This window comes from Anser anser (assembly GCF_964211835.1).
Source record: "Anser anser genome assembly, chromosome: 17".
Taxonomy (NCBI): domain Eukaryota; kingdom Metazoa; phylum Chordata; class Aves; order Anseriformes; family Anatidae; genus Anser; species Anser anser.
In genome coordinates, this window is record NC_139738.1 from 5822515 (window position 1) to 5849263 (window position 26749).

The 26749-nt window shown below is 35.8% G+C and overlaps 1 protein-coding gene across 6 annotated transcripts in view; it reads left to right on the forward strand.

Moving 5' to 3' along the window:
* VPS13D (vacuolar protein sorting 13 homolog D) overlaps positions 1–26749 on the forward strand; it is a 103219-nt gene that overhangs the window by 20495 nt on the left and 55975 nt on the right. The window contains exons 20-45 of one of the 6 annotated variants that reach the window (XM_083802627.1): positions 172–323; positions 1559–2593; positions 3547–3637; positions 4201–4327; positions 5256–5436; positions 5802–5984; positions 7050–7097; positions 8631–8853; positions 9327–9537; positions 9673–9844; positions 10285–10397; positions 10960–11169; positions 13020–13285; positions 13436–13569; positions 14504–14659; positions 15032–15254; positions 16126–16200; positions 16874–17080; positions 17613–17702; positions 18660–18800; positions 19969–20091; positions 20779–20853; positions 23144–23249; positions 23603–23755; positions 24397–24532; positions 25523–25570. In XM_083802627.1, coding sequence (XP_083658753.1) covers positions 172–323; positions 1559–2593; positions 3547–3637; positions 4201–4327; positions 5256–5436; positions 5802–5984; positions 7050–7097; positions 8631–8853; positions 9327–9537; positions 9673–9844; positions 10285–10397; positions 10960–11169; positions 13020–13285; positions 13436–13569; positions 14504–14659; positions 15032–15254; positions 16126–16200; positions 16874–17080; positions 17613–17702; positions 18660–18800; positions 19969–20091; positions 20779–20853; positions 23144–23249; positions 23603–23755; positions 24397–24532; positions 25523–25570 — 4679 coding nt within the window. The remainder of the gene's footprint in view (positions 1–171; positions 324–1558; positions 2594–3546; positions 3638–4200; positions 4328–5255; positions 5437–5801; positions 5985–7049; positions 7098–8630; positions 8854–9326; positions 9538–9672; positions 9845–10284; positions 10398–10959; positions 11170–13019; positions 13286–13435; positions 13570–14503; positions 14660–15031; positions 15255–16125; positions 16201–16873; positions 17081–17612; positions 17703–18659; positions 18801–19968; positions 20092–20778; positions 20854–23143; positions 23250–23602; positions 23756–24396; positions 24533–25522; positions 25571–26749) is intronic. The other 5 variants (XM_083802628.1, XM_083802631.1, XM_083802629.1 and 2 more) reach the window with 5 other exon arrangements.

Genomic DNA, 26749 nt, shown 5'->3' on the forward strand with positions numbered 1-26749 from the left:
TCCTAATCAAGAACTGAGTAGTGCCTTTCATGCAGAAATTTTACAAAACATAGCCAGATCTACTTATTTTAGCATTGCTAAGAAATTCTAGCTAACAGTTCCTGTACAGGCTGTACAGCAGGGATAACATCTATGTTATAACATAGATTTCATTTCACTTTCTCTTAACAGCTTTCCACATTCTGAATAACACCACTATCCAGTTTAAATTGGAGAAGATACCTCTAGGGAGGGATTTGGATGTAACGTTCCCGCTGAACAGTGAAGACTTTGGAATATCAAGCATTATGAAGATTGAAGGAAAATTTGTGAACCCTCTTCAGGTATAGTAACCTAGCAGTTCTATTAAAAATATGAATATATTTCACTCCATAGAAGATAAGTATTTTTCAAGCAAATATTTTCAGATTTAACATATTGGTAGTTTAGGAATTGGAGCCTTGCACATGTGGTTAGAAGCCACAGAAGTCTTACGGGCCACCACGATGATCAAAGGCCTGGAGCACCTCTCCTGTGAGAAGAGGATGAGAGAGTTGGTGGGACTGTTCAGCTTGGAGAAGGGGAGGCTCAGAGGGATCTTTTCAGTGTCTATAAATACGTGAAGGGAGGGTGAAGGGGACTGAGCCAGGTTCGTTTCAGTGGCGCACAGTGCCAGGACAAGAGGCAGTGGGCACAAACTGGAACACAAGAGGTTCCATCTAAACATCAGGAAGCATTTCTGTGCTGTGTGGGTGATGGAGCACTGGCACAGGTTGCCCAGAGAAGTTGTGGAGTCTCCTTCCTTGTAGATCTTTAGAAGCTGCTTGGACATGGTTCTGGGCAACCTGCTGTAGGTGACCCTGCTTGAGTGGTGGGGTTGGACCTGAAGACCTCCAGAGGCCCCTTCCAATTTCAGCTGTTTTGTGGTTCTGTGAAATCATAATGATAATGATCAAAATTTAATCCTGTTTTGGGGCATTTTAGACATCTTTATAAATAAGTCTAGCTTTTAATTACCCTGAACATGTATCGCAGAAGGAAAATGAAGTGTGTCACTGTCCAAATTCCAGCATTGGATGTGTTTATTTGTGGTTCTGGTAGAAATTAAGAATTAAAATGATATTATTCTGACAAATACCTCTGCAAGGGCAGAGATTTTTAAACAGAGGAAACAAACCTAAAAACTAATAACATAAACAGTGGGTGGCAAAGTGGAGTGTTTCTTACATAAGTTACTGTATAATCTCAGCATGGTAATTTAAGGCTAGTTTGTGTGGTGATTTATTTTTAATTAACTCTGTGTGGATACTTTTTACTTAGGAACGCATCCTTTTCTAGGATTCTATCCTGTATGTTTTTAGAGTGTGTAATCTTACAGAACTAAAACAGGAGAATTGTTTTATTTCAGTTTTGCATTGTACCTTGTTCTGGATTATTTTTCACTTGTGAACAAGCTTAACATTTGTCTGGTTTGAAATACCACAGTTTTTCTGCTCGAGAGTTTTAAAATTTATGTCATGATACAGAGAGCTCATGTGGTAATCGTGTTTTTTTTTGTTTTTTTTTTTCTACATTGTAGGTCGTGTTAGCAAAACACGTGTATGAACAAGTCCTGCAAACTCTGGATAATTTAATTTACAGTGAAGACCTGAACAAATTTCCGACTGCTACTGTATCTTCAACTTGTCAGACTTCTCCTCCAGCATCAGTTCATAGTACAGGCACAGAATTCTCAAGTGAATGGAAGGATAATGGCTTATTCAGCCATTCTAGTTTTTCTTCTGTTACGAACAAGTCATTGGCTATTAGGGAAACAAAATCTTTTACTCAAATTCAAGCAAACTTCCACATCTCAGAGCTCCAGGTTCAGTTAAGTGGTGATCTTACACTTGGTGCACAAGGTCTTGTCAGCCTTAAATTTCAGGATTTTGATGTTGAGTTTGCTAAAGATCATCCTCAGACTTTGTCTGTTCAGATTGCCTTGCGTTCTCTACTCATGGAAGATCTTCTGGAAAAAAAAACAGACTCTATGTATAAGAACCTCATGGTGTCCCGTGGAGCACCCAAACCATCCAGTTTAGCACACAAGGAGTATCTTTCACAGTCTTGTCCCTCAGTATCCAATGTAGAATATCCCGATATGCCACGTTCCCTACCATCTCATATGGAGGAAGCGACTAATGTCTTTCAGCTATACCAAAGACCAGTTTGTGCCTCGCGTAAGAAGCAGAAAGAAGATACTGATTCCGAGTATCCTCTGACTCCACCTCCTTCTCCAACAGCAGATAGATCCAAGTTGCCTTGTGGAAAAAGCCACTTTGATGATTCATTGGTTCACATCAATATATTTCTGGTGGATAGGAAACATCCTGAATTTTCTTCTCGCTATAACAAAATTAACCGTAGTATAGATGTTGATTTTAATTGTCTTGATGTCTTAATAACTTTGCAAACCTGGGTGGTGATACTGGATTTCTTTGGGATTGGATCCACTGCTGATAATCATGCTATGAAGCTACAGCCTGAAGATACTCAGCAGACAACTAAATCAGAAGTAAATACCTCATCAGTTTCTCAAGTCCAAGAGCCTGTAAACACTAAACTGGATCTGAAGGTATATTTGAGATGCAAAATAGTAATTGGATTGTCTATGATAAGTTTTCATAAACCATAAGTTTTAAGATGACATTTAAATTGCATTAACATTTTGTAGTGAAGAATGCACATGAAACAGATTCAGAATGTGTATTTATGTAGGGTTGTGTTTGGTTTTAAAAGAGGGGCAGGGGCAGGAGTTACAGAAAAGCAAAAGGTTTGCAAAATGATTGGCTCCATTGCGCTGTCACCCTCCTTAGATGCGTATATGTCTCATCAAGGCAGGCTGAAGTAGAATGCTCCATGTTTATTGTCCTTATGCAGCCCTCATGAGTGGAGTTTGACACTCTCACCTATCCCAAGTCAACTATAGGCATAAGAGTCTTAGAAAAGTGTAAATCTCGTGGAAGGTGATTCTTATTTCCCTGGGATAACAAAGGGCATGGCCTAAATGTCTGTGATCTCTGAAATGGTGTGGTTGGTTCAATATTGAAGACCTGATGTGCTGAATTGGAACTATTGTTCTAGGTGCTAAGGAGTTTACTTAAAAATATGCATAGATACATACACATATTCTTATAAATGTGTATGTGTATATACCTATATGTGCTTAGACTTACTTTTTAAAATGAACTATACATATGTATACATGTGTATGTATATATGTATACATGTGTATGTGTGTATATATATAGTCTTTCTCCAGAGGTCCTGCAGTCTGAGTTGCAAATGGCAAATCTTGAAAGAGGATGAAGGTAACAGTGCTAGAACGATCATTCTAAGATGTTTGGGAGACTTTAATGTGCAAGCAAGTATGTAAAAAGACTGCTTTTATCCACTGTCTCCCAATCAAATCGTCCTTGTTTGCCAGTTATGAGTTGTAATGTAATTGTCTTGAAAAAAACTGCCAAAATGCTCCAGTTATGAGGTTATATTGTTGAATACCAACCTATTCCTTTTTGTTTGACCCAGGTCCATTCTTTATCTTTAGTACTGAATAAGACAACTAGTGAGCTTGCTAAAGCCAGTGTGTCAAAACTTGCAGCTCACTTGGAGGTAATTGGTGAGTAGATTGGTGGTCTGACATGATATGCTGTTTAAAATAAAAGATGTGCATTGGAGTTGGGATTTGAAGTGGTTTTATTTTTTTTGTTCATTGCTTCAGGTTTTTGTGTGTGTCTGTGTGTGTTTATTTCCTAGGGGAGACTCTGTTTTCTTCCCACTGCTTCTTCCTCCCCATCAGGGTATTTCAGTGTTAATTTTAAATTCTTGCATTCCCCCCAGTTGCCAAACCCTTTATCATTTCAGTTGAAATTGGCTAGGAATTTTATATTTTATTTTCACAGAGCAGAATAAAGGTATATATTACTGTTTTAGAGGAAAAAAAGTTCTGTAAAGTTTTCACAGATCAAAGTGCTGTGATCACATAGTGTGTAAATGATAGGGTTATGTTTGGGTTAATACAATCTTTGTAGCAGAAGAATTGCTTTCAACATGAGGTTTTATGTTTAATCAGTGTCATTTATTATTTGTAATTAGCTTATTCCACTAATTAAAAAAAAATACTTTGGGGTTTTAGTAAGTTACGTGTTTGAGGAGACTAACTGTCTGACTTCTGTTTTGCAGATGGAGATCTAGCCCTGCAAGGAAGTATTGGAAGTCTGTCCTTAAGTGATCTTACAACTCATGGAGAATTTTACAGAGAGCGTTTCACTACAAGTGGTGAAGAGGCACTCATTTTTCAAATCTATAAGTATGAATTTAAACCTCTTGTTTCTGAGTATTAACAATATATATATATATATATATATATACACCCCAAAGCAAGCAAGCAAACAACAACAAAAAAAATCCACAACTTTCAGGTTTGCGTGATTCTGCTTTGGGAAATTGCAGTGTAAACAAGACTTTGAACATTTCCAGTCATAAACACATGAAACATTTTTAACTTTTCTCTGCTGAATGTAATGGCTAATCAGGGAGAAAAAAAAATGTTTTTTCTTCAAAAACTGTTCTCGAATGTATTTAGGTGATAGTTTTTCCTAGATAGAATAGTTGTTTTTTCTAGAAGTTGGAAGAAATTTTCAGTTGATGATAGGTATTCAATTGCTTCTTAATTAATTTTGAAATTAAGGGTTTTCTTTTTCATAGTGCACTCCTGAAGTTAGGCTTTTTGTAAAGCAGTAGTTCTTATCCTGTGATGTTTCATGGTTATCCACTCCCTTCTCCACCCACCAGAAGTATTCAGATTCAAAATTATCAGTGGAACGTTATACGATTCATCTCAAATATAACAGCACACTGATTTAGAGTTGAATCTGTGTTTATTATAATGGAAGATCTGCATACTATCATGCAGTAGAGTACTTATTTTAAGTCACTGTTCTGATGTATAGAATAACCAAAGGTATATCTATTAGATGTTGAGCTTGGAGGTGGTACATTTCAAATTTCTGTTGGCCTATTTAAAATTCAGCAGTGCTTAAACATACGTAATTTAAAAGTAATTAATATAAAATACAAATGATTTCACATTTGTAGTGGAAATTGTTTTAATTATATACTATGAACATCAATTCAATCCTATGTGTTATTATTTTGAATGTAAATAATGAATAGCTCTATTTGTAAAATGTCGGTTAAGATAGAAAGCTAAATGTTATTTTTGACCTCTCTCACAGATATGGGCGGCCAGACCCGTTGCTGCAGAGGGAATGTGATATTCGTGTCACTCTGCGAATGGCATCTGTTCAGTATGTGCATACCCAGCGCTTCCAGGCAGAGGTGGTATCTTTCATCCAGCATTTTACTCAGCTTCAGGATGTTCTGGGGCGGCAAAGAGCAGCAGTTGAAGGACAAACAGTATGTTTATTTTTTTGTTGCCCCCACCCCGTTCTTTCCTATCGTACTTATGAAAGTTGGAATGCAGCTTAGAATTTGTCTTACTGCATCAACTCTGTGAGTTAGGAGTTCAGGAGGAAATTCTTCACTCAGAGGGTGTTGAGGCACTGGAACAAGTTGCCCAGAGAGATTGCGGATGCCCCTGAAAGTGTTCAAGACCAAGTTAAATGAGGTCCTGGGCAACCTGATCTAGTGGGTGGTGTCCCTTTTTATGAAGAAGCACTTCATAAAAAATACAGGGGGGGGGGGAAGCAAAATAGGCAACGTGCTTGCATTTTTTGTGATGTTGTGAACTAAGTTTTCAAGCAAATGTTTGCTCTTCCTAGGTAAGAGATAAAGCGCAGCGAGCTTCCCGAGTTCTTCTTGATATTGAGGCTGGTGCTCCCGTTCTGCTTATACCTGAAAGCTCAAAGTCTAATAGTCTTATTGTAGCTAATCTTGGAAAACTGAAAGTCAAGAATAGATTTCTGTTTGCGGGTATGCCAGGTACTTTCTCATTAAAGAACAAGGTAAGAACATTACTTCTTAATGTTGCATCTTGTGTTTTTTCTAGTGCTTGTGCATTTTATTTCTTTATCAAACTGGTAATTAAACTTACACTTTAATTTCTATGCAAATTTTGTACTACCAGTAGTGAAACCAGTGTTCTAGGTATTCTTCTAAATCTGTCCTGCTGATAATTGTATGCAGCTGTTCCATTCTGTGCTTGCCTACACCTGTGCTTGCTTTCTGAGACCTTCAGGTCAGAGGGGAGACTGTTTCCTGGAAATTAATGGAACTGGACCTATTCGAAAGTTCAGTTCAACTGGTTGTTGAATAAAGGGCTTTCAGCTAACACTCTTTACTAGCTTTTTCCTAAAATTTCAACAATGTGAGTAGCAGAGAATGGAGATCTTTCTCAGCTGAAACTTGCTGGAAGATATTGGAGAACAGAATTGTTCTTAATGTCTTTTTTTTTTTTTTCCTTTCTGCTTTTACTTAATGAAACCAAGTATGTGTGGTTGGTTTCACTAGGTAAAACCTAATGAAAGGCTTCCAGTGAAGTTTTGAACCTAAGGCTGGAAGTACAGGAATAGTCAGTGTTATTGAGAGATGCAGCCACAAAATCTGGGGTATGGAAAATCCTTCTTGGAAGGGTTTCTATATCTAATCTATGCAACAGAATGGGTGTGTGTTTGTTCTGGGAATCACCTATTCCGTTAAAGTGGGGGGACAGAATTTAGGTGTACTGCAGTCATCACTACAGGAATTTTGTCTGTTACCTCCATTTGATTAACACCTAACAATGTCTTTATTGTAAGGCAGTACTGGATTGTAGTATTGAGTTTTCTTGTGATGTATTTAAAGATTTGTAAGTGGTACATTCCCAAATTAATGTTCTAAGAGTAAAGAAAGGGTGTGTGTATGGTAGTTTTCTTTCAATTTAAAGAGACCATAATACTTTAGATATTTGGTGTTCTGAAATGGGATAGGGTGGATGTGTTTTGGTGGTGGTTTTTTTTGTTTGTTTCATTTGGTTGGTTTTCTTGTTTAGTTTTCTTTTTTCTTTTCTCTGCCCTATGTTTATTTTCGAGGATCTGATTTTACAAGGCAATGCATACAAGGATCCAGTTTTATTTGAGGTATTTCACATCTTTATAGTAGTGTTGAGGTGCTCCTCAATCATTAAAAAAAAATAAAGAAATTTTCTTGTGGAATTTAGCACTTAAAAAGTTCCTATCTACATTAATATGTAAAGAACTTGCTAAATTCCATAAGATTTAGAGTTAAATTTATTGCTGTGTGCTTTTTGTGCATGTCTGAGGAGCTACTAAGTTGGATTTACATAAATTCGTAGATTTACAGGTGATGTGATGGTTTTTCTTTGCATGTACTTTTCAGTCTCATCTTTACAGGGCAATGTTGAATGCTGATGTTTCCAAATTGTTAATCTTAAATTCTTTAATCATGGCTGCAATTGTTAATCTTAAATTCTTTAATCATGGCTGCAATTAAGTTTTCCAAAGAATAATAATTTTAAACCATGTAAGGCAAGTAAGATTAATGATTAAAAAGGGAAAGGAAAGTTTATGGGTAAGGATTGTATCATAACGTCAGTAAGGTGGCTACAAAAAGAAGATGGGAAATGATCGTAACAATACTGCAGTCATGGGTAAAGTCGGTAATCCCAGAGTAAGGAACGAAGTGGATCACTAATGGCAGACAATTGTATCTGCTGGGGCACATGAACTTGAACAAAACTGAAACGTGAGATTCATAAAATTTGAATCAGGGCAGACTAAACGAACCCTGAAATGGGCAGTGGGGTTTAAGGTCAGTGTGTAGACCTATCGCACTGGACATGTTTATGGGAGGATAAATTCCTAATGCTAATGCAACTCATTTGCCCACTGCATAGTGAACTATAGCCTTTGTAGGTTTTTGGTGCTAGACAGTATTGTGAAGGTGGAAACTCCATAAGAACTCCTCTGGATATGTGGTGGTGGGGAAGTGTAAAATGTTATGCACCAATATAAATGAGCTTTTCTGTTTTCGCATGTGGGGGTTTTGAGAATGAGGGTAGGAAACTTTGCCGTCTGTAAACTCAGCTACTGCAGAAAAATTCTGGGACACGTTTTGGTATTATGATGGAACTTTATAGTGCATAAAATGATAATATTATGTATAGAAGTGTTTATTCACTTATTCTAATACACATATTAAATTGCTGACATGATCATGCAGAAATCACTGCATATGTCGAGATCATTTGAAGATGTTCTGAAAAACAGCTTTTAAATATTTAGCAGTCTTTATTTTATAGATATGCTTGATATCTTGACAGCCTTAGCCTGCTATTTTACGTTAATTTTGTTCACATGGAGGTTTTTTTGGTTGTGCAAAAACAGCTGGTTTTGAATGAATTTATCATTGTTTCACAGCTTTCTTTAAAAATGTTTCTGAGGTAAGCTTTTTGTTATAGAAAACATTATAATCTGTTAAGGCGATAGGAAAAAAGCTTGACCATCTTTCTGCAGTGGTAAAAAAAAATACTGGGATTCAAATAAAGTACTTAGTTTTTTGACAAGGACTTGCAGTAGCTTGAACCTTGGTATATTGGGTCCTTAGTATGTGAGATGAAAATCTATTGTTAATTATAAAATTGCTTTCATTAGCAGGATTCATTTCAATTTTCATCTCCTTTGGGAACCCCAAAACACAGCATGAAGAAAACAACAAGTGTAGATGAATCAAAAGTAGTGATGGAAGGGTTGTTCATGAAAAAGTCATCAGCAGCAAATGTTTCTAGGCTGAAGAGTGAGCCTATGCTGAGTGCATTGAGTAAGCAACAAGGGCAACAATCAAAATTACCTGTTGTACCAAACCCTGACAGCCCAGGTATGTTTTAAATGGTAGAAACGCAATTTAGTTCTTGTTTTCCTGCTTAAAATAACGCAGCGCAGTTTCACATGTATCTTTTGTGACACAGGAAGATGTAAGGCTGTGGGTCTGAAGACTGTAGGTTTTAAAATCGGTAACTTCTTAGTTTAAGTGTTGCTTTTTGCAGCTAAAGGATTACAGAACTTTAGTTCAGTTTCTGGAAGAACAGTGCTGCGATTTGGGTATGTTTTAAGATGTGTATTACAGACACAAGGAGTATTGTGAACTGTAATGAAGAGTTCACATTTATCAGTGAACGAGCTTGGTATCAGATAGTTACAGAAATTGATGTGTGTGAATAAAAATCATAAAAACAATCAGAATAACTTCCAGGAGAAGCTAAATTTCTTTTTTTAGGTAAGTTGCATTAGTTTTGCAGATTCTTTTTTTTTCTTTTCTTGTTTAATGTGTTATCTCCTGTGCACTTGCAGAGGATCACATCTGCCTCTTAGACTGCATTGTGGTTGATCTGCAGGACATGGACATATTTGCTGCGGAGAGATATCAGAGAGAGTATTCTAAGGCCGTGGAAGATACAAGTGCAGACTTGAGCTTTCCATCATACTTTGTGAGGCAGACAGGAGGAAGCCTATTAAAAGAACCTTTCAGACTGAAGCTACAAGTAGAGAGAAACTTAGACAAGTGAGTTGACCTATGCAGGGTCATTTTATGCTGTCTGCCTGAAAACAATGTTTTATATGCCTTCTAATGTATCTTAAAGTATTCCCTGCTGTGTTATTGCACCTTGAAAACTTGGATTTCTTTCCTTTGGTACAGAGAGCTAAGTCATGCAGTTGCAGACATATTGATACACGGCAATCTTTCATCAGTCCATTGTTCTCTGGATTTGCCTAAGTACAAACTGATACGTGGATTGCTGGAGAACAACCTTGGGGAGCCTATAGAAGAGTTCATGCGACCTTACGATTTGCAGGATCCAAGAATTCATGTAAGAGGAACTATGGGTTTATGAAGTTGAAATTCTGTCTTGAAATGTTATGTTTTCTGATAAGGCATAATATCTGCTATTCTGTTGTAGTTTGAGACGGACTGGTAGATCTTAAAAAAATGTTTAGAGGAGCAGTGAAGAACTTTCTTATCTGTAGATACTGTTGGGAGTTTAGGTTTTTCTTGGTAATACCTTTGTCCTTTCAACAGTTGCTTGCACTTATTTCATATTTCTGAGATTCTAATCTTTAGAAGAGACATGTAAGAAACAGCCACCGTGTTGTGAAATGTAACTTTTGTTCCCCAGCAATGGTTAATGAAACGCTTGGAAGGAGAAAGACATTCTAACCGTCTGCATTTGTCCTAAATAACAAAATTTAATTCAGGAATGAATCTTAAACAGATGTTCTTAAAAAAAATATTGATGTTTACCACTTTCAGACAGTTTTGAGTGGAGAAGTATATACTTCTATGTCTTTCCTCATTGACATGGTTAACGTGAGTCTGGAACTGATGGATCCAAAAGGAAAAGATGGATGCAGCTCTTTAGCCAGGTATGAATTTTCTTTTGTTACTGAATACATTATCTGAAACACTATGCTCATCTGAGACATTGTAGGATGGGAATTAATGTAATACATGAATTTATGATTTCATAATGTAACGAAATAGTACTTCTTAATTTTAGTCCAAATTGAGAGTTTCAGCTATTGTGAAGGATGAAAGCGAATGACGCTGTTCAAAAAGTACTCTGTTTCTTTCTAGTTGTCCTTGAAATCACAGTTCAGAAATCAGTTGACTTGACTAACGCAGTCAAGCTTATGCTGTTTTAGAAGCAACATAGAAACAGCATACTTGACTAACTATGCTGTTTCAGAAGCATGTTTCTACCGTGCTCTTTTTTTTAATCCAGAAGGTTCTGTATCAGAGGTAAACAGCACACACAGTACAGATCCAATTTGCATCTCTGTGGCATGAGATGTGATATAGTTGTTTCAGAAAATACCTAAAAAAGATATTAGCAATATACTATGCATACCTCTAAACCAAGTAACTTCTGGAAATAAATGAGCTGCAAGATCCTTAATTGTATTGTTTTGCTTTTTATTCTACTAGGTTTGATTTTAAGAAATCTAAGTTACTTTTTGAAAGCTCTTCAAATAGAACAAAGTCTGTAAACTTAGTTTCCCATTCCATGATGGCATTTGACACACGTTATGCTGGACAGAAATCTACTGCAGGCACACCCAATGTGTTCAATTGCATCTTTCAGTCATCAAAGAATACTAGTAGTCCGGGAGCAATCCAGATTGAATTGCATTACAGGTTGGTAGTTCTGAGATTTATTTATTTTTAGTGTTGCTGTTTGTTGTTTTTTTATTGTGGTTGTTGTTTATTTGTTTGTTTGTTTGTTGGTTTAAATCAGTACTGCTTAAAGCTACTTGCTAAGTCAGGCCTATCACTTGTGTGCTTGTATGCATTCATATTACAGAGTTATGAATACATGTTGCACAAGTTTTCCAGTAGGTGTCACACGTCTCTTTCCAAGAGTATCAAATAAGTACAGCAATTACACTTCATTCAAAAAACACTCTCTGCTTGCTTTACTGTATTCTATCCCACATTGTTTTTCTTCATCTAAATATCATGGGATGCTTAAAACTATCAGAAAGTGGATAACTGTTTGGTTCTAATTTAATATTGAAAAATTAAATATAAAATGTCAACATTTAACTTTATTGGCACAGTGTTGCATTGAGGGATGTTAACTAACAAAATGAGGATGAAGGAGGGTGACTACAAGTGTTGTATTCGCTTTTGATCAGGCCCCCTGACCAAACTCAGCTTTCCAACAGTTTTATTCATATGATACCTCCTTGAAGCAGTTGCAGTAGCAACACAGAAAAAAAAATGGACTACTTAAGTCCAATGGAAGATGCTGAAGACATTTGTTCTGAAGTTCTAGGCAACTGAGAGAAATTTGTTGTGCAGATTTGGAGAATACATGATGGTTTAAAGTACTTGATGTTTTTCTAAATGCAAACTTATCCTTTAAGATTTAGACTTGAATAAAACTAAAATCCTATGGGATTTATGAAAACAAACAACAGAGCAACAAATGAAATGTTCTGGATTTTCCTATGATTATTGATCTAGTATCTGCTTAGTTTGGAGGTTAGTTTGCTCAGTATAGCCTAATCTGGTTTATGAGCAGTTGTTTCATGGAATTTTCCTCCCAAGTGTTATGCTTTTAAATTATAGCCACATAAGCATGTGTTAGATTTTTATTGGTGAGAGCATCCTTGGCACTAGATGTAAGCTCTTGCAGAGCTCCATGATAGCATTATACTGGTTCGTGTCTTTTGGAAATATCCTGGAGAGCCAGGGAGAGTTAAAGGATTTTAATGTTGGAAGCAGCACAGGCAGGCTGCTTCTTACAAAGGAATTACAGTTCTTTGGAGATTTTATATTCCAGAATGGGTTGGATATAAAATTGTTTCATGGAGTTTAAGCACTTAGGTTATTTTCCAGTTAGCATGACCAAATATAATTGGTATTTCAGATCATGAAGTCAAACAGTTTTAGCCTTCTTAACCAGATACTGAGAATGTGATGCTAAAAGTTCAGGAAGGCTAGCGTTTCTTCTGAATGACAAAGAAACTTCCTGGGCTACAAAATGCTGTCAGGGTGTGAGAGGAAACACATTGCATGTCTGATCTTTCAAAGGGGCATGGAGCCAGGTCTAAATTTCATGCACAGTGTGTTAGCTTTGATACTGAACAGATGTAAAGTAGTAATAGTCTCAGTTTAAAAAACCTGAGTTATTGCAAATTAATATCAATAATGCAAACGTATAAAAGGAGCTTTTATAAGCTAATTGCTTGTTACATAGTTTTTAAATTTACCTTTTGTATCATTACAACTTAGAAGCTGTCAAAGTTTCGTACAATTTAAGATATGTTGGGTTTCTGTGTGTACAACAGCTTGATGAATTTCAGTCTGCTTAAACATAGATATTTTTAAAGGCCAGACATTCTGTAAATTACATGTACCCCTATAAAACTCCATAGAGTATTAATACTGTCTGGCAAGTAACAACTCTGTTCTCAACATAATTTTAAATATAACCAAAATGTAAGATTCTAAAGTATGCTTCTCTGTCTGTTTTTTAATAGGTCTACGAAGGATTCCTCTAGTTTTACAGTTGTACTGAACAATCTTCGTGTATTTCTAATATTTGACTGGTTGTTACTTGTTCACGACTTTTTATATACTCCTGGAGATACCAAAAAGCGGGAAAATCTCCTTTCTTCCCGGCAGCGCACTTACAGCAGTGAAACAACTGTAGTTCCAAAAACAGTGAAAAGTGGAGTAGTTACAAAACGTTCATCACTGCATGTGTCTACAGAAAAACAACTGGAAGTTAAGGTTAATGTGACAGGTAAATGGGTTCTTTTCTGTTTAAAAGCCATGTGATAGGTACAAACAGGACCTTTAAAAGGCAGAAAATAAAGAATCCTGCTAGAAGTGCTTAAAGTACCTTAATGGTATTTCAACTTCTGTTTATTATTTAACATTCTGTTTTGTTCAGGAACGGAATTTGTGGTTGTTGAAGACATGTCTTGTTTTGATACCAATGCAATTATTTTGAAGGGAACTACTGTTCTCACTTACAAGCCCAAGTTGTTAGATCGTCCTTTCTCTGGAAGTTTGTTTGGCATTGAGGTAAGTAGAAATAACCTTGCTTTTGTAAAATATCTAAAATTATATGAAATTGTGAAGATGCTTGAAATACAAATTCTACAGAAGTAGTCTGCAGATCATTTTTAGTGTGTTCATTCCCATCAGGTGCTGTTATTCTACAGCAGTTTTAAAAATGAATTTGTATTTTTTTGCGCTAAGACACCGAAACACTTGGCTATAATCTCAAAATATTGCTAGCTAATAATCCGGTTTCCAACCATAAACTGTCAAATTAAGTTGGGGCATAACTGGATAGGCAGAAGCCAATGTGTTCAATAAAGGCCTGCAGGTTGTACTCAAAATTGATTTGAGGTGAACAAGCAGTATCATGCCATTGGAATATATGTGAGTAGGGATCTTTTTCGATTAGGAGTTTTGAGTATACAAAGTGATCCTGAATCCTGTTTAGCAGAGTAGGACCACAGCTGGTGTGCTGTGGCCAGTCCTGGGTGAACAGATCTGAAGAAGTTACAAACAATTGAGAGGAGAGCAGCAAGAACACTGAGAGCTGAGGAGTACATAATACATCAGGTTTAAAAGAATTTATTCGTCTAGAAAAAGAAGGCTGTGCAGAGATGTGATAAATTTTAAATGGTTGTTGTAGACCAAAGAACAAAGCACTTTCCATATCTGTGATGGGAGGGGTAATGGAATTATTCCAGCAATAATGGAAATATTTGGTTGGATATCAGAATCATTTTTCCTGAATTTAGAGCATAGTGGGGCACTGGAAGAAGTTGTCTGGAAAGATTTTGGAATCTCTGCTGCCTTAAAGTTTACAAAGGGATTTTCTGTAGAGAATAATTTGGTTATAGTTCATATTGTTTTGTGGTTGAGAGTCAGTCTTTGATTTCAAGGCCCTTGCCAGGCTTGTGTTCTCATATTCTAATTCTTTTACATTATTTTTAATTCATAGGTTTTTTCATGCCGTTTAGGAAATGAACAAGAGACTGCACTGTCAATTATTGATCCAGTACAAATTCAGGTGGAACTTGTTGGGAATCCTTCCTACCCAAGTGGTTCAGGACTGTTGGATGCTTTCAACAGTGAGGATTTTCCTCCTGTTCTGGAGGTAATATTAAAAGACTGAATAAGACTGTATGCAGTATAGGATACGAGATTGTGATCTTATACTGATTTTTCATGCCCAAAAATCCCATGAATAATTTCAACTGTAGAAGACGTGTTTTCCCCATTACACAAAAGCAAAACATTTACTGTATCACTCCCCACTGTACTGCCCCACTATTTATGCTCTTGATAATTAGTAGGTAATAGTAGAAGTTTAATAATTTTATTACTGGAGCTTTAAAACAGTATTTTCAACAGATTTTAATATTAAATTTTGTCTTCCTTTCAGAGAAGGTTTGTTATTATCCAAAGTATACAAGAAAAATGTATAGAAAGGTGTAACAGGTTTTTTTTTTTTTTTTTCTCCATTTAGATCCAGTTGCAAGCACTGGATATCAGACTGTCCTACAATGATGTTCAACTGTTCTTGGCAATTGCTAAATCAATTCCTCAACAGACTAGTGCAGCTGTGCCTGACTCAACTATATCGACTGCTGAAAGTACAACTAACACTAGTTCATCACTGGTGAATGAAACTTCTTGCTTCACAAATGAAAATAGAGAGATACCCAAACGTGTTTTGGATCCTGTTCTTGGTACGTTCTTAACCACTGGAGTGAAGTTGTTTCCTTTTCTAAGGAAGGTTTCAGCAGTGTAAAGCTAGACTACATGCTTAACACAAAAGATGTTATCTTCATCGTGAAAAAGCTTTCATTTCATTGATTTGAATTGTCTGAAGATAGCATTATACTGATGATACTATAAAAATAGTAGAATGTTCTGTTGTTTTTTTTTCTGCTTGTAGTATGACAGATAGTTTTATAGAAAATTTTAATAAGTATCACTTGTCATTATACGTCATCATGATGAAGTACTTAGAAAATATTTGATGAGGGTGAGGTGTTACCTCTTCAAACTTACTGAACTGGCAATGAAATGGAAACCATCACAATAATCATAACCCAGCTATCTCTTCATGTCCAGCAGCATATTATTCTGTTTTGGTGACACTGCTTTTTTTCAAATTAAAAATTGCGTGTGGTTGCTGCCTGACAATGAATAAATACACACCAGTGAAAACGACTTTCTTCCCTGCTACTGTGTGCTTGAGCCACATGTTTTGTTCAAAATAAGTGATGAATTGTGTTCCAGGTGAAGAATTTGGTTTACAAAAAAATAATTTTCTTAATCCCAATTGAAATCTGTGGGAGTACGTAAACTTTTTGCAGGAAGATAAAAATAGTTTATAGTAGTATAGTAGATGCACACATACGCACAGGGTTTTTTTGGGGGTTGTTTTTTTTGTAAAAGCAGCGCTGAATATTATGCTTTTTCTACAGCTGCAATCTTAAATGAAATACAGAAAGAAAATCATTTTTTCATCCAGGTATATTTAATTTCAGAAATTAAAATAAGTTAAGTAGATAACTGACATGGATTTGTACTTAGCTAACTGTTTAATTGCAGAGGTACAGCTGGCTCGCCTTCAGGAATTGGGATTCAGTATGGAGGATTGTCGTCAAGCTCTTCTGATTTGCCAAGGTAACCTCAAATATTCTTAGTTGGCCTTTCAGATTGTTCATGTTATCTAACTTTCAGGATGTAAGGTAGCTGATGGACAGACAGTATTTCCTTCTTTACTTTGGCCTCCAATTACCGAAATTGTCTTTGTTTTGACATCTTAATCATTCTTACTTTTCTGTTCCACTATTGCCTAAAACCCACCCTCCAAAGATTCGTCTTTGCTTTTGAAATGTCATGTGTGGGCCATGTGGGTGGGTGGGTGGTGGTGGTTGTTTTTTATGGTATACCATATTTCGTACTGTTATCCATCACTTTATCTATAGAGCATGTATTTTTGTCTCCCCCTGTTGAATCGTGTATTTAACCTGTTTCTACATGCAATACATAGCAAGAAGATTCTTGGATTCTTTTTCTTTAGCACTGGATGTTTCTCACCTTATTTATAGGCACTCATAGCATTTGATATAGGTTTATATTATGTTCTAACTTGGTTTGCAAATGTCAAAAGTTTCTTATTCTTAGAAAACACTTATAATCTTGCCTTTATATATGTTATCGAATAGAACACATTGAAGATACTGTTAATATCTTGCTACCCTTTCTAAGGGAAAGGAAATTAATTTGTTTCCATATGTTTTTTACATCATCAACTACATTCTCAATGAAATGTACTTGTTTGGTTTTGTCTAAGGTGACATGAAAAAAGCAGCAAGTTGGTTATTTAAGTATGCTGAACCTCGGCAGTCACTTTCCCAGACTTCCTCTGGCCGAGATAGCCGGGGGATTGTGCCTTTTCAGTTCATCTCTGGAGTGGAAATAAAAGCAGAAAATATATGTATTTGCTTTATTGATGACTGCATGGACTGTGATGTTCCTCTTGCAGAGTTAACGTTTTCACGTGAGTATCTGTTTTGCTAAGTGAGTTGCATAAAATACTGTCAGTTACTGTGCAGGTTTCTTAGGACTGGTGAAATTTTAATTGACAGTATTTTGGCAGTGGTGGTTGTGTGGCTGGTTTGTGGTGGTGGTGGTTTTATAAGAGAAGAAATATACCTGTATCTATTAATGCCTATCATAAGCAATCTGTTATGCTTAAGAAACTAGTGGTGTTACTTTTTATTTGCATAGTAATAATGCTTAGAAGTTATTGCTAAAAATGCAGGTTCTGCTTAAAATAATCACTGAAGAGAATCATATGGATATGCTGTCACTACACTTTTTTTTTTTAAGTACTTTCTTTGATTAAACAGATTTCTGCTTCAATAAAAATAGCTTGCTTCTTGAGTGAAAAGAAAACAATTTGAAATATTTTAGTATGCTTTTTGTACCATTGCAATTTAAAAGACACATTTTCCCATTGCTTATTAATACTTCACTGGTTTGAGAAACTTGATCACACTTTTTTTGCATAACATTCACTTTTTTGGCAGGTTTGAATTTTCTCCAACATTTGAGAGCCAACCCTGAAGGCTATGCTCATTTTACCCTCTCCGGAGACTATTATAACCGTGAGCTTTCAGGTACAAAATACTGAGGGGTTCCTTTATTTAGGTTTAGGAATACAATCTTGTGTACTACTGGAGCATGAAATTTACCCAACACAAGATTGCACATAAGAGAATATAAAAGTCTAAGTGTGTGTGTGTGTTTGTGTATACATGTGGTCCTGGACAAGATATCCTAATTTGATATCTGATGGAAAGGTGTGGCAAGTAGAGAAGTTGCTGTTACAAAAATTAGACTGAAGTTATGCTTGTAATTATCGTATTCCTGGATAACCTTTTTATATAGTTAAATAACTATAATATATAAAAATATATATATATAATATAAATAACTAACTTGTCTCTGTATTACTTACCTTTTTTTGATGCTTAATTGCTTTGAAGCATTCAATTCATTATTCATTTTATGATGGAATGGGACATGAGAGAAGCGATTAGGCGAAAGATGATGAATCAACTATAGTAATTTATATTCTAGTTACAAAAAAAGCAAGTTATGCCTCAGTACGGCTCAGCCACTGACAAAAGAACTGACCTAGTTGTCTTTTTTTCTCTGAGCTGAAAAATGAAGTTTTCTGTTACAAAACTGATGGTAATGACCTCAGGAATTCTGTCAATATCAAGGTGTTTTTTATATTTGAAAATATATAGGATTTTTAACAGCTATGTCAGAGTTTGTTCTAGTTGCACCACTCCAGTATAAAACTGATTTCCATTTAATACTTTTCTCAAAATTAAGATATTTCTGGAAGTCTCTACACATAGTATACTCTGGTTCAAAAGGAGGAGCTGGAGCAGCTTTGTATTAGTTAGCAAATTAAAGCTGTAGGCTCACAAGTTCATCTTGAATACAGATTGAAAGTAAGGGAGCTCGTTATTGAAGCTGTATTATTAAACACTTAGGTATGTAAACAGCATTCCAATGTGGCCTTCAAACGTGTAATACATATGTCATTTTCTGTTTGGTCTCAGGCTGGGAACCATTTATTGAGCCGTGGCCATGCTCAGTTTCCTGGCAACAGCATGCTTCAAGCCGCCTCCACCCTTCCCGACTGAAGCTGGAAATTAAGGCTAAACACCGTTTGGATATAAACATTACCTCTATTTTCATAGGTATCTAGGAATATTCCCTGAGAGCATCGCTATATGGTCTTAATTTGCACTTTCCTAAAATGATAGGTATTTCTAATTGAATCTTTCTGGTGTCCCATAGATAGAGAGAAGGAGACTTGGCACAAGTCCCTAGGTGCTTCAGATGGTATTGTACACAGGTGTACATTTAGGCAGCCTGCATTTTATCAGATACTGTGAAAGTGTAAAGACATGAGCTACATATTTTAGAGGTTAGTAGGAATTCTTTCTTTGGTCATATGAATTCTATCAAATTCATATGTTACTTGAAATTTATCTTTAATCAGAAACAGGCTTTCATCTAAAGCTTTCCATGCTTTACACTACTTAAAAATACTTTGGTAAGCTCATCAGTTTTCAGTACATTGACAGACATAGTGGGGAGCTGCTTATTTCAATTCTGCATTCTCTGAAAACTGGAGTTGCCAGTTCCCACCTCAGGAAATCAAAATATTTTGTTCATCATTAACTCAAACTTCATGGAAGTTTCTGTGTTGTGAGGCTATGATTGTGTATGTTACCCAGAAATATTATTGCTTATTCTGCATACAAATCTGTGTAGTTTGATGGTCATAATTACAAATGTAAAAGGCTGAGCAGGCAGATGAAACAGAAGAGCCTTCCTTGTTCCTTGAATACTCACTTGTTTCGCCAGCAAGGTCTGTGGGGATGTCAGAAAGAAGGAACGAGGTGGGAGGAAAAGTTGCCAATCAGTGATTCCTAAGAATTCCCATGTTGCTTTTTTACTACTAGTTAGTAGGCTAATTTATGATTAATAGTGTGTCAGAGCACTTTGTTGGTGTCTGCATATTTATGCAGGAATAGGCATGTACATCTTAAAAAGAAAAGGGGGAAAAAATAGAGACAGCTTCTGACACAAAAACATCTAAGCTTAATTGCCTCCTCAGAGGGACCTCTTATGTTGCCAGTGGAGTATCTTGAGACAATAGAATTCCACTGGAAGTTTGAAGAAGGGGGGGATGGAATAAAAATTAAAACATTAGAAAAGCACATGGGAGAAGCAGTGGAATTCCTTTAAGATTGCTGTTAAAGTGGACCAGCTTTAGCTTTATGAATTTAACATACTTTTCAGCTACTTTACTTAAGGCCACCTTGCAGTTACTTACTTTGTATGTTTATATTTCTCTAGAACAGTACACAAGTACCAAACAGTCATGGATGGAAGATTACTGTAAACAGGACAAAGAAGTAAATGCAATCAGTTCAGAAGATGGGATGGGCTCTTCAGTGGATCCACCATGTTTTGGGCAGAGTATGATACTCATTAATCACACTTTGTTTGAAACAATCCTGACATGCACGGTCATTTGTCTAATGTATTACAAACATAAGTATTTGGTCTTCATAGTATAAAATGAATTGTTAGAAGTATCTGGCAGCAAAGACGAACTATATTTTCTGTTCAGCTGTGTTCCATTCTTCAATAACAAAACCTGCTAGTTCTGCTTCCCTTTTTTAATCACCTTTTTTTAATTCCCTTTTTTAATCCCTTTCTCAGTTAATGAGTGACTATCCTGTTTTTTTTTATTAAAAAAAAAGTCCTGAGTGTGTACAGTTGAGAGATGTTTTTTTTTACATGATACAGGACAAACTTTCACCATCCTTCCCAGCCAAACAGATGTTTGCTTCTAACATGATTAAAATATAAATGAAAATGCATGTCTGAGGCTATCATAAAGATGAAAATAACCCAATTAACAGCTTTCTAAGGAAGAGCACATGATATGTGGAAGCCCTTTTCAAGTTCTTTTCTCTCAGTGTTAATTCTGGAAGAAGTTTTAGAAACTCAAATGCCAATCTAGTGGAAGCGAATGGATAGACTCATACACTGATTAAATGATGCTGACTGTGCCTGTCTTCCTGTTGCATGATGGGGAAGAGATTACCTGCATTTGTGTGTTTTTTCTTACCTCCTAACTTTGTCTTTCCTGTCTGCCAGGCCTTCCTCTTGTCTACCTTAGAACTAGGAGTACAGCCAGTTTGACTAATCTAGAGCATCAAATCTATGCTAGAGGTACTGTATAGCACAGAGAGATTAAAAGCTTTTTTTCTTTGAAAACTCTTGGACAGTAAATACTGTGTTGTATGAGTAACTCGCCAGTAGACTGGCCTCTATATTTTAAAAGAACAAAAAAACAAAAGGTAACTGTTTTTCAGCTACTTAACTTAGCATTTCATCCTGTGTATCACTTTACAGTCTTCTCAGGGCCCTTCAGGAAAGAAGGGAGAAGTATGGGAACTGCGTATGGGAAGACTGCCTTTTGGGGAAGGTTATATGGATTATTGATTACTCAATGTCCATTTTTTAGTGAGACAGAATAATGAGATTGAAACCAGCTTAATACAATCACAGTATTTAAATTTTATATTCTAAATATATCTAACAGTCTGTTTATTATACATTTGCTTGAATGAGCATGTGTGCTTAGATACTTAAAACTTTAGGATGGCTTCAGTAGGAACCTAATCTGTTTTCAGTGAGCCTTAGGAAGTAGAACATTCCTCATAAATGACCTTTTAATTTGTTTGTTTTATATTTGACACTGCTAGCTTCAGGGAAAGCCATCCAGTTTAAAGACCATTATTATTATTATTATTACTATTTTTTAAAATCTGTGGCATTGTGGAAGACAAAACAGCATATTTGATAAATAAGTTCACGTTGTACAAAAGTGGATAAATGGAATAAATGGGAGAGAAAACTTTATGTTAATCTGTGGCAAAATTTAGACTGCCCCTTCCAAATATTTGTCTCTTGAGTGCTTGCAGTTTGTCGATGTTTAAGCCAAAAACCAAACAACAGTGCCATCATTCCCTCCCACCCCCACCCCACCGCCCCCCCAAAAAATCACCACAAAACAAAACCACATGCATACACACAAACACATTATAATGTGAAATGATAGAAAGATTTATTTTTCTGAGGTGTTTTTCGGTAAGATTTTTCTGTGGGGAAAAATATTTGTTACTTGCTTTTAGTGAGTGTTGCAGCTCAGGGAAATGACTAAATGAATTATGAAAAAAATCCTTTTGATTATAACTACTTTGTTTTCAGGCAGTAGTAACAAGATACAAATTTTATGTTCTGTTCTCTTTCAAAAATCAAGCCACAGTCCACAAAATTATTTTTTTAAATGTCTCAAAAAAAGAAAAAAATAGCCAAGTAATTAAATACCTGAGTAGAAGTTCAGATGGCTTCTGGTCTGTGATTTTGTAGAACCTGAGCTAGCCAGAAAATTGTATTAAATCAAGCTCTACACCAAAAAGATTTTCGGTTTTAGTTTGCATTTGGCAAAAAATGGAGTTTCCATTTTAAAGAAATCAGTGTTTGTAGCATTAACTGTAAAAAAATTCTCAGATTCAGAGAGATCAGATTCATGGCTCCAATGAAGGGAATATAGTCATTCGTTGTCATTCGTTTGGAAGAAAGTTGTATGTGATCATCAGTAATGCCTTCAAAAACTTACCTACCCTCTTCTGTTCCCCCTTCTTGCCATTGTAAACTTGTGCTTAAGTTATTCTTGTTTAGATGCATGCTGCCTTGGGAAGAGTTGGTCTAAGAGCATGGCGTGCTTGAACTTGATATCAGTCCTCCTTTGGAGTGAATGCAGATAAACTCTGTGAAACATTTAATTTCTGTCTTTGACCAGCTGATTTAATGTCTGCCTGCTTTCAACTTTTCACGTACAGAAAGATGTATGCATTTAGGGAGCAGCCATTTATTTTCATTTCTAAGTAGTTACTGGGATTTGGCAGGTTTTGTTGGTTTTTTCTTTTTTTTTTTTTAACTGTCCAAACACAGTAAGTATTTTCACAGACATGACGTACTACGGTATGGAAGATGTGCTTGTTAGTAATGCATACTTGAAAAAAGCTAAACTTATTACTTAGGTATTAGTGAATATGGTTTTAATATTTTGAGTCTTTGAATGCACGTGAAAAGTTACTTGTTATGATGGGGGTTTTAGTTGAGTTGTCTGCATGTTAGTTTTCAGAGATACTTTATAAAGCTTGATATGAAGAAACAAAAGAACAAGTAGATTAAGCTCAATTCCTGTTATGTTTTTTATTGTTTTTTTTATATAATTGACTAAGGAAAACAATTAATGTAGGGGAAGATTTTCTGTACTGTTTCTGTAGTAGCTAATACAATTTTAAATGGTTTTTAGTAATCTGTTTCCTAGATTGCTTTTCCGGAGTTCATGTGGATTGTGGTTCTCCAGCCATTGTGTCTCATCCTGTATCAGCATCTGTTGAATATTTCTCTCATAAATATTTAGACAAATCTGTGTTCTGTTTTATAGCTGAGGTGAAGACCCCAAAACGTAGACAGCCATTTGTCCCATTTGCTCTGAGAAATCATACTGGATGCACTCTGTGGTTTGCTACCCTAACTACAACACCTACCCGGTAAGAAGCTGTTGTGGGGTCACTTCGACAATACTTGTCTGGCTTCTCGGGGATGTGAGCCAAACACTGTTGTCTTCAATTGTCTTGTTTTCTTGCAGGGAGTCATAGACAACTCCCAGTCTGTCTTAGTTAAGAGCGTTTTCTTTAACAGTGAGGTGGTATTACTATTAAAAAATAATAATAATAATAATTTTTTCATGAGACCTGAGAGAATATGGAGAACAGTCAGGTATACATTCATTATGCGTATGTGCTTACTGCAGGAATTTTGTGGGCTGAGGCAGACTAAAAATGACTTGTTACTTGAAGCAGTCATTTTGTCAGTTTATAAGATGGTGTGATTCTCTTTACAGGGCTGCATTGTCTCACAGTGGGAGTCCAGGTGTTGTTCCTGAGGAAAATGGGACGTTACTGGATGATGCCCATAATGTCAGTGAGTGGCAAGAAGTTATCACGGGGGAAGAAATTCCATTTGAATTTGAAGCCAGAGGGAAACTTAGACACAGGTGAAGGAACCAGGCTGTGAGATGCATTTTGACACACTCATATATGGAGCTCATGGGATCATAGTTCTGAGGACACTAGCAGATAAAAAAAAATAATTATTATTATTTACTAATTTACCTTGCAGCGTTTTGTTTTTAAATATTTAAAACTCACGTATAGTGTGAAACTATCAGTGGTTTAGCGAGCAGCTTATATTGTGATAGGTGTAAGCTGTTCCTAGATATGAGTTGAGGTTAGATCATTAAAAGGTTTTAGAAAGACTTAGGGCCTTCAATTGCAAATCATATGTCCTGTATTCTAACAGTCTGTGGTTGGGGCAGGGGGAGTACTGGCTGTTGAGCATAAGCGTTAACAGTGTTAAGAACTAGAAGAACTAATAAATATTTAGCATGCTTTTTTGTTTACTTGTATGACTTAGTTGTATTTATTTCTCTATGCTCATCAGGGAGTGGAGCAATTGAACAGACAGAACGTCAGGTGTGTCTTTGTCCATGAAATGAACAAACTTGAGATTTTTTTAAATGGCTAGTTAGTGAGATTCTTTTCTCATAATCCAGAGAATGTATTTTATATGAACTGTTTGGTATTTGCAATGTAAGATAAATATTTAATAGTAATGTAACGTAATCTAAACTGGTAGGCACACACATGACCTGAGAATTCATCAGTTGCAAGTGAGAGTAAATGGCTGGGAAGAAGTCAGTCCAGTGTCTGTAGACAAGGTTGGAACCTTTTTCCGATATGCTGCACCAGACAAGAACTCATCTTCTTCTACTGTAAGTTCTGATGCTGAGTGTAAATCTTCACAGGATATGTAACTTAAGATTAATGATGTCTGCCAAGATTTCGGTCTTAAAGCGATTGCTATATGAGGTTGTCCTCTTTCAAGTTAGCTTGGACTGGGAGAGTTTGAAAGTGCTGACTGGCTGTTTTATGCACAACAGAAACACAGAGTAGCCATCGGTTTAATCTGTGCTTAGCGGTCAGAACTTCTAATGACAGAACTAATATGTTAGTGGCAGCGTCAGGGTCTCGTGGAGATTGAGCTTTAAATCACCACAGCATTTCAGCAACTATTTTATTTCATTTATTGCAGCGATGTTTTTTCTGTGGTTAATTTCCTTAAAATAAACAACATTGGCAATTTCCTGTAAGTCTAGAGGTTGTTGAAATATGTGGCTGCTTAGACAAAATATACTTGTCATGAAGGAAAAACATGATTGTGATAACCAGCAGGGTAGCAGTTGTGGTTGAGGCTCAATGATAAAAATGATCTTACTGGGTTTTGAAGTTATGTTTAAAGACTAGCTATTGAAGGTTGTTGAACAATGCAGAAATTGTAAGTGGTCTTTTTGACATAAAGCAGGATTAGAATTTACTACTAACCACAACTAATAATAAGAGCGACTAGTCTCTTGTTTGAATAATTTCTGATGATTTCATACTCAGGTGTAAAAAGCATCATCTTTATATGCAACTTGGTTCGTGAAGGAAAAGAATGCAAATTAACAAGAATTGCTTTTCAGGAATATCTGTGGATTATTTTTTTTCCAGTGAACACTTGTCCTTCAACTTCCTTTATTTTTAAAGCAGTATTACAATTGGACTTTGCTAATATAGTTCTGATTTGTTTTCAAAATTGTATTGAAGATCAGAAAGACTAAATGAAGAATGTGTTCAGTTTATTGTTCTATAATAATCTGTAGTACAACTGTCAGTAATAGCTTAAAGTGAACACGTACCTTTCCTGTTTACTTTTCTCCCAGGTTGGAAGCCCAATAAATAGAACAAATATAATACATCCACAAGTTTATGTGAGTATATATTTTCACTTTTTGAAAGCTTCTTAACTAAGACTAGTGTAATTCTACAAGTGAACTGTTTTATTTTTTTTTCCACACTTGTAGAACCTTTTTGGTAAGAAACAAAAGTAAAGCAAATAAAAAGATTTTCCAAATCAGAGCAATTATTTTCATGTCATTTAACATTCATCACTACTGTAAATGATTATTTAAAGACTGGATCTTAACGTCCAGTACGTGAATTCCAGCATGTGAGAACATATAAAATGTGGCTTTCAGGATCCAAGTGGCAATGCCTCTTAGGCAGCTCAGAGCAAAGAAGACATGAATGTTTTAAGTATACTCCACCTTTGTTTTGAATTTTGACATATAGGAATAATGAGTCACCAGTAATTAATGAAACACGTTAAACTATATATTAATTTACTTTCTTGAATGGAATACAAACTGAATGATACCTTAGTAACTAAGTATTATCTGCTCTTCAGCTGTGACAAGATTCCTCAAATACAGGATTTTACAGTCTGAGTAAACACTGGTGCTAGGCTTATGTCCACATAATAAAACTCTTACTTTTGAAGTACTGAAACAATGCAGCCAATCATCTACCTTCTTAAGAAATTTGGGATGATATAATTAGGGTGATATAATTCTTCTTTTTTTAAGCACGCTGAAATGAGTGCAGTTTTAAGTCTCTACTACGTAGTTAATTTCTATAAAGATCATATTTTGTGGTTCCAAAATTTGCTATGCCATTTTAGAAAATGGAGAATTAAAATATGCTCTGGTGCATAAACATTGTGATCTAAATAACAGTAGCAGAAGAGGTAAAGTAAGTATGTCACTTTTGAGACTGCTGAAATACGTACCACTATACTACTTTATCTTGTCAAAACCTGAAGTAATATGAACCCAAAATCAATATGCATAAGTAGTAGGATCATAAACCATACTGATGCTAAAACCCTGACTGCCTAAACGCAAAAGCTGCGTTGTGAAAACTCACTGATGTGTGTAATCAAGCTGTATTGAAATGTCGTCTTCACAGAGTTTATTGAACACATTAATGCATAAATTTGAAGGTATATAATCTACTCTTCCTGTTATTGTTGGCAGAGAGAAAAATCTTTGAGTAATTGTAAAGTTCTTCTTATTCCACCTGAATAAGGCTTGGAATTCAAACTTCAGGAA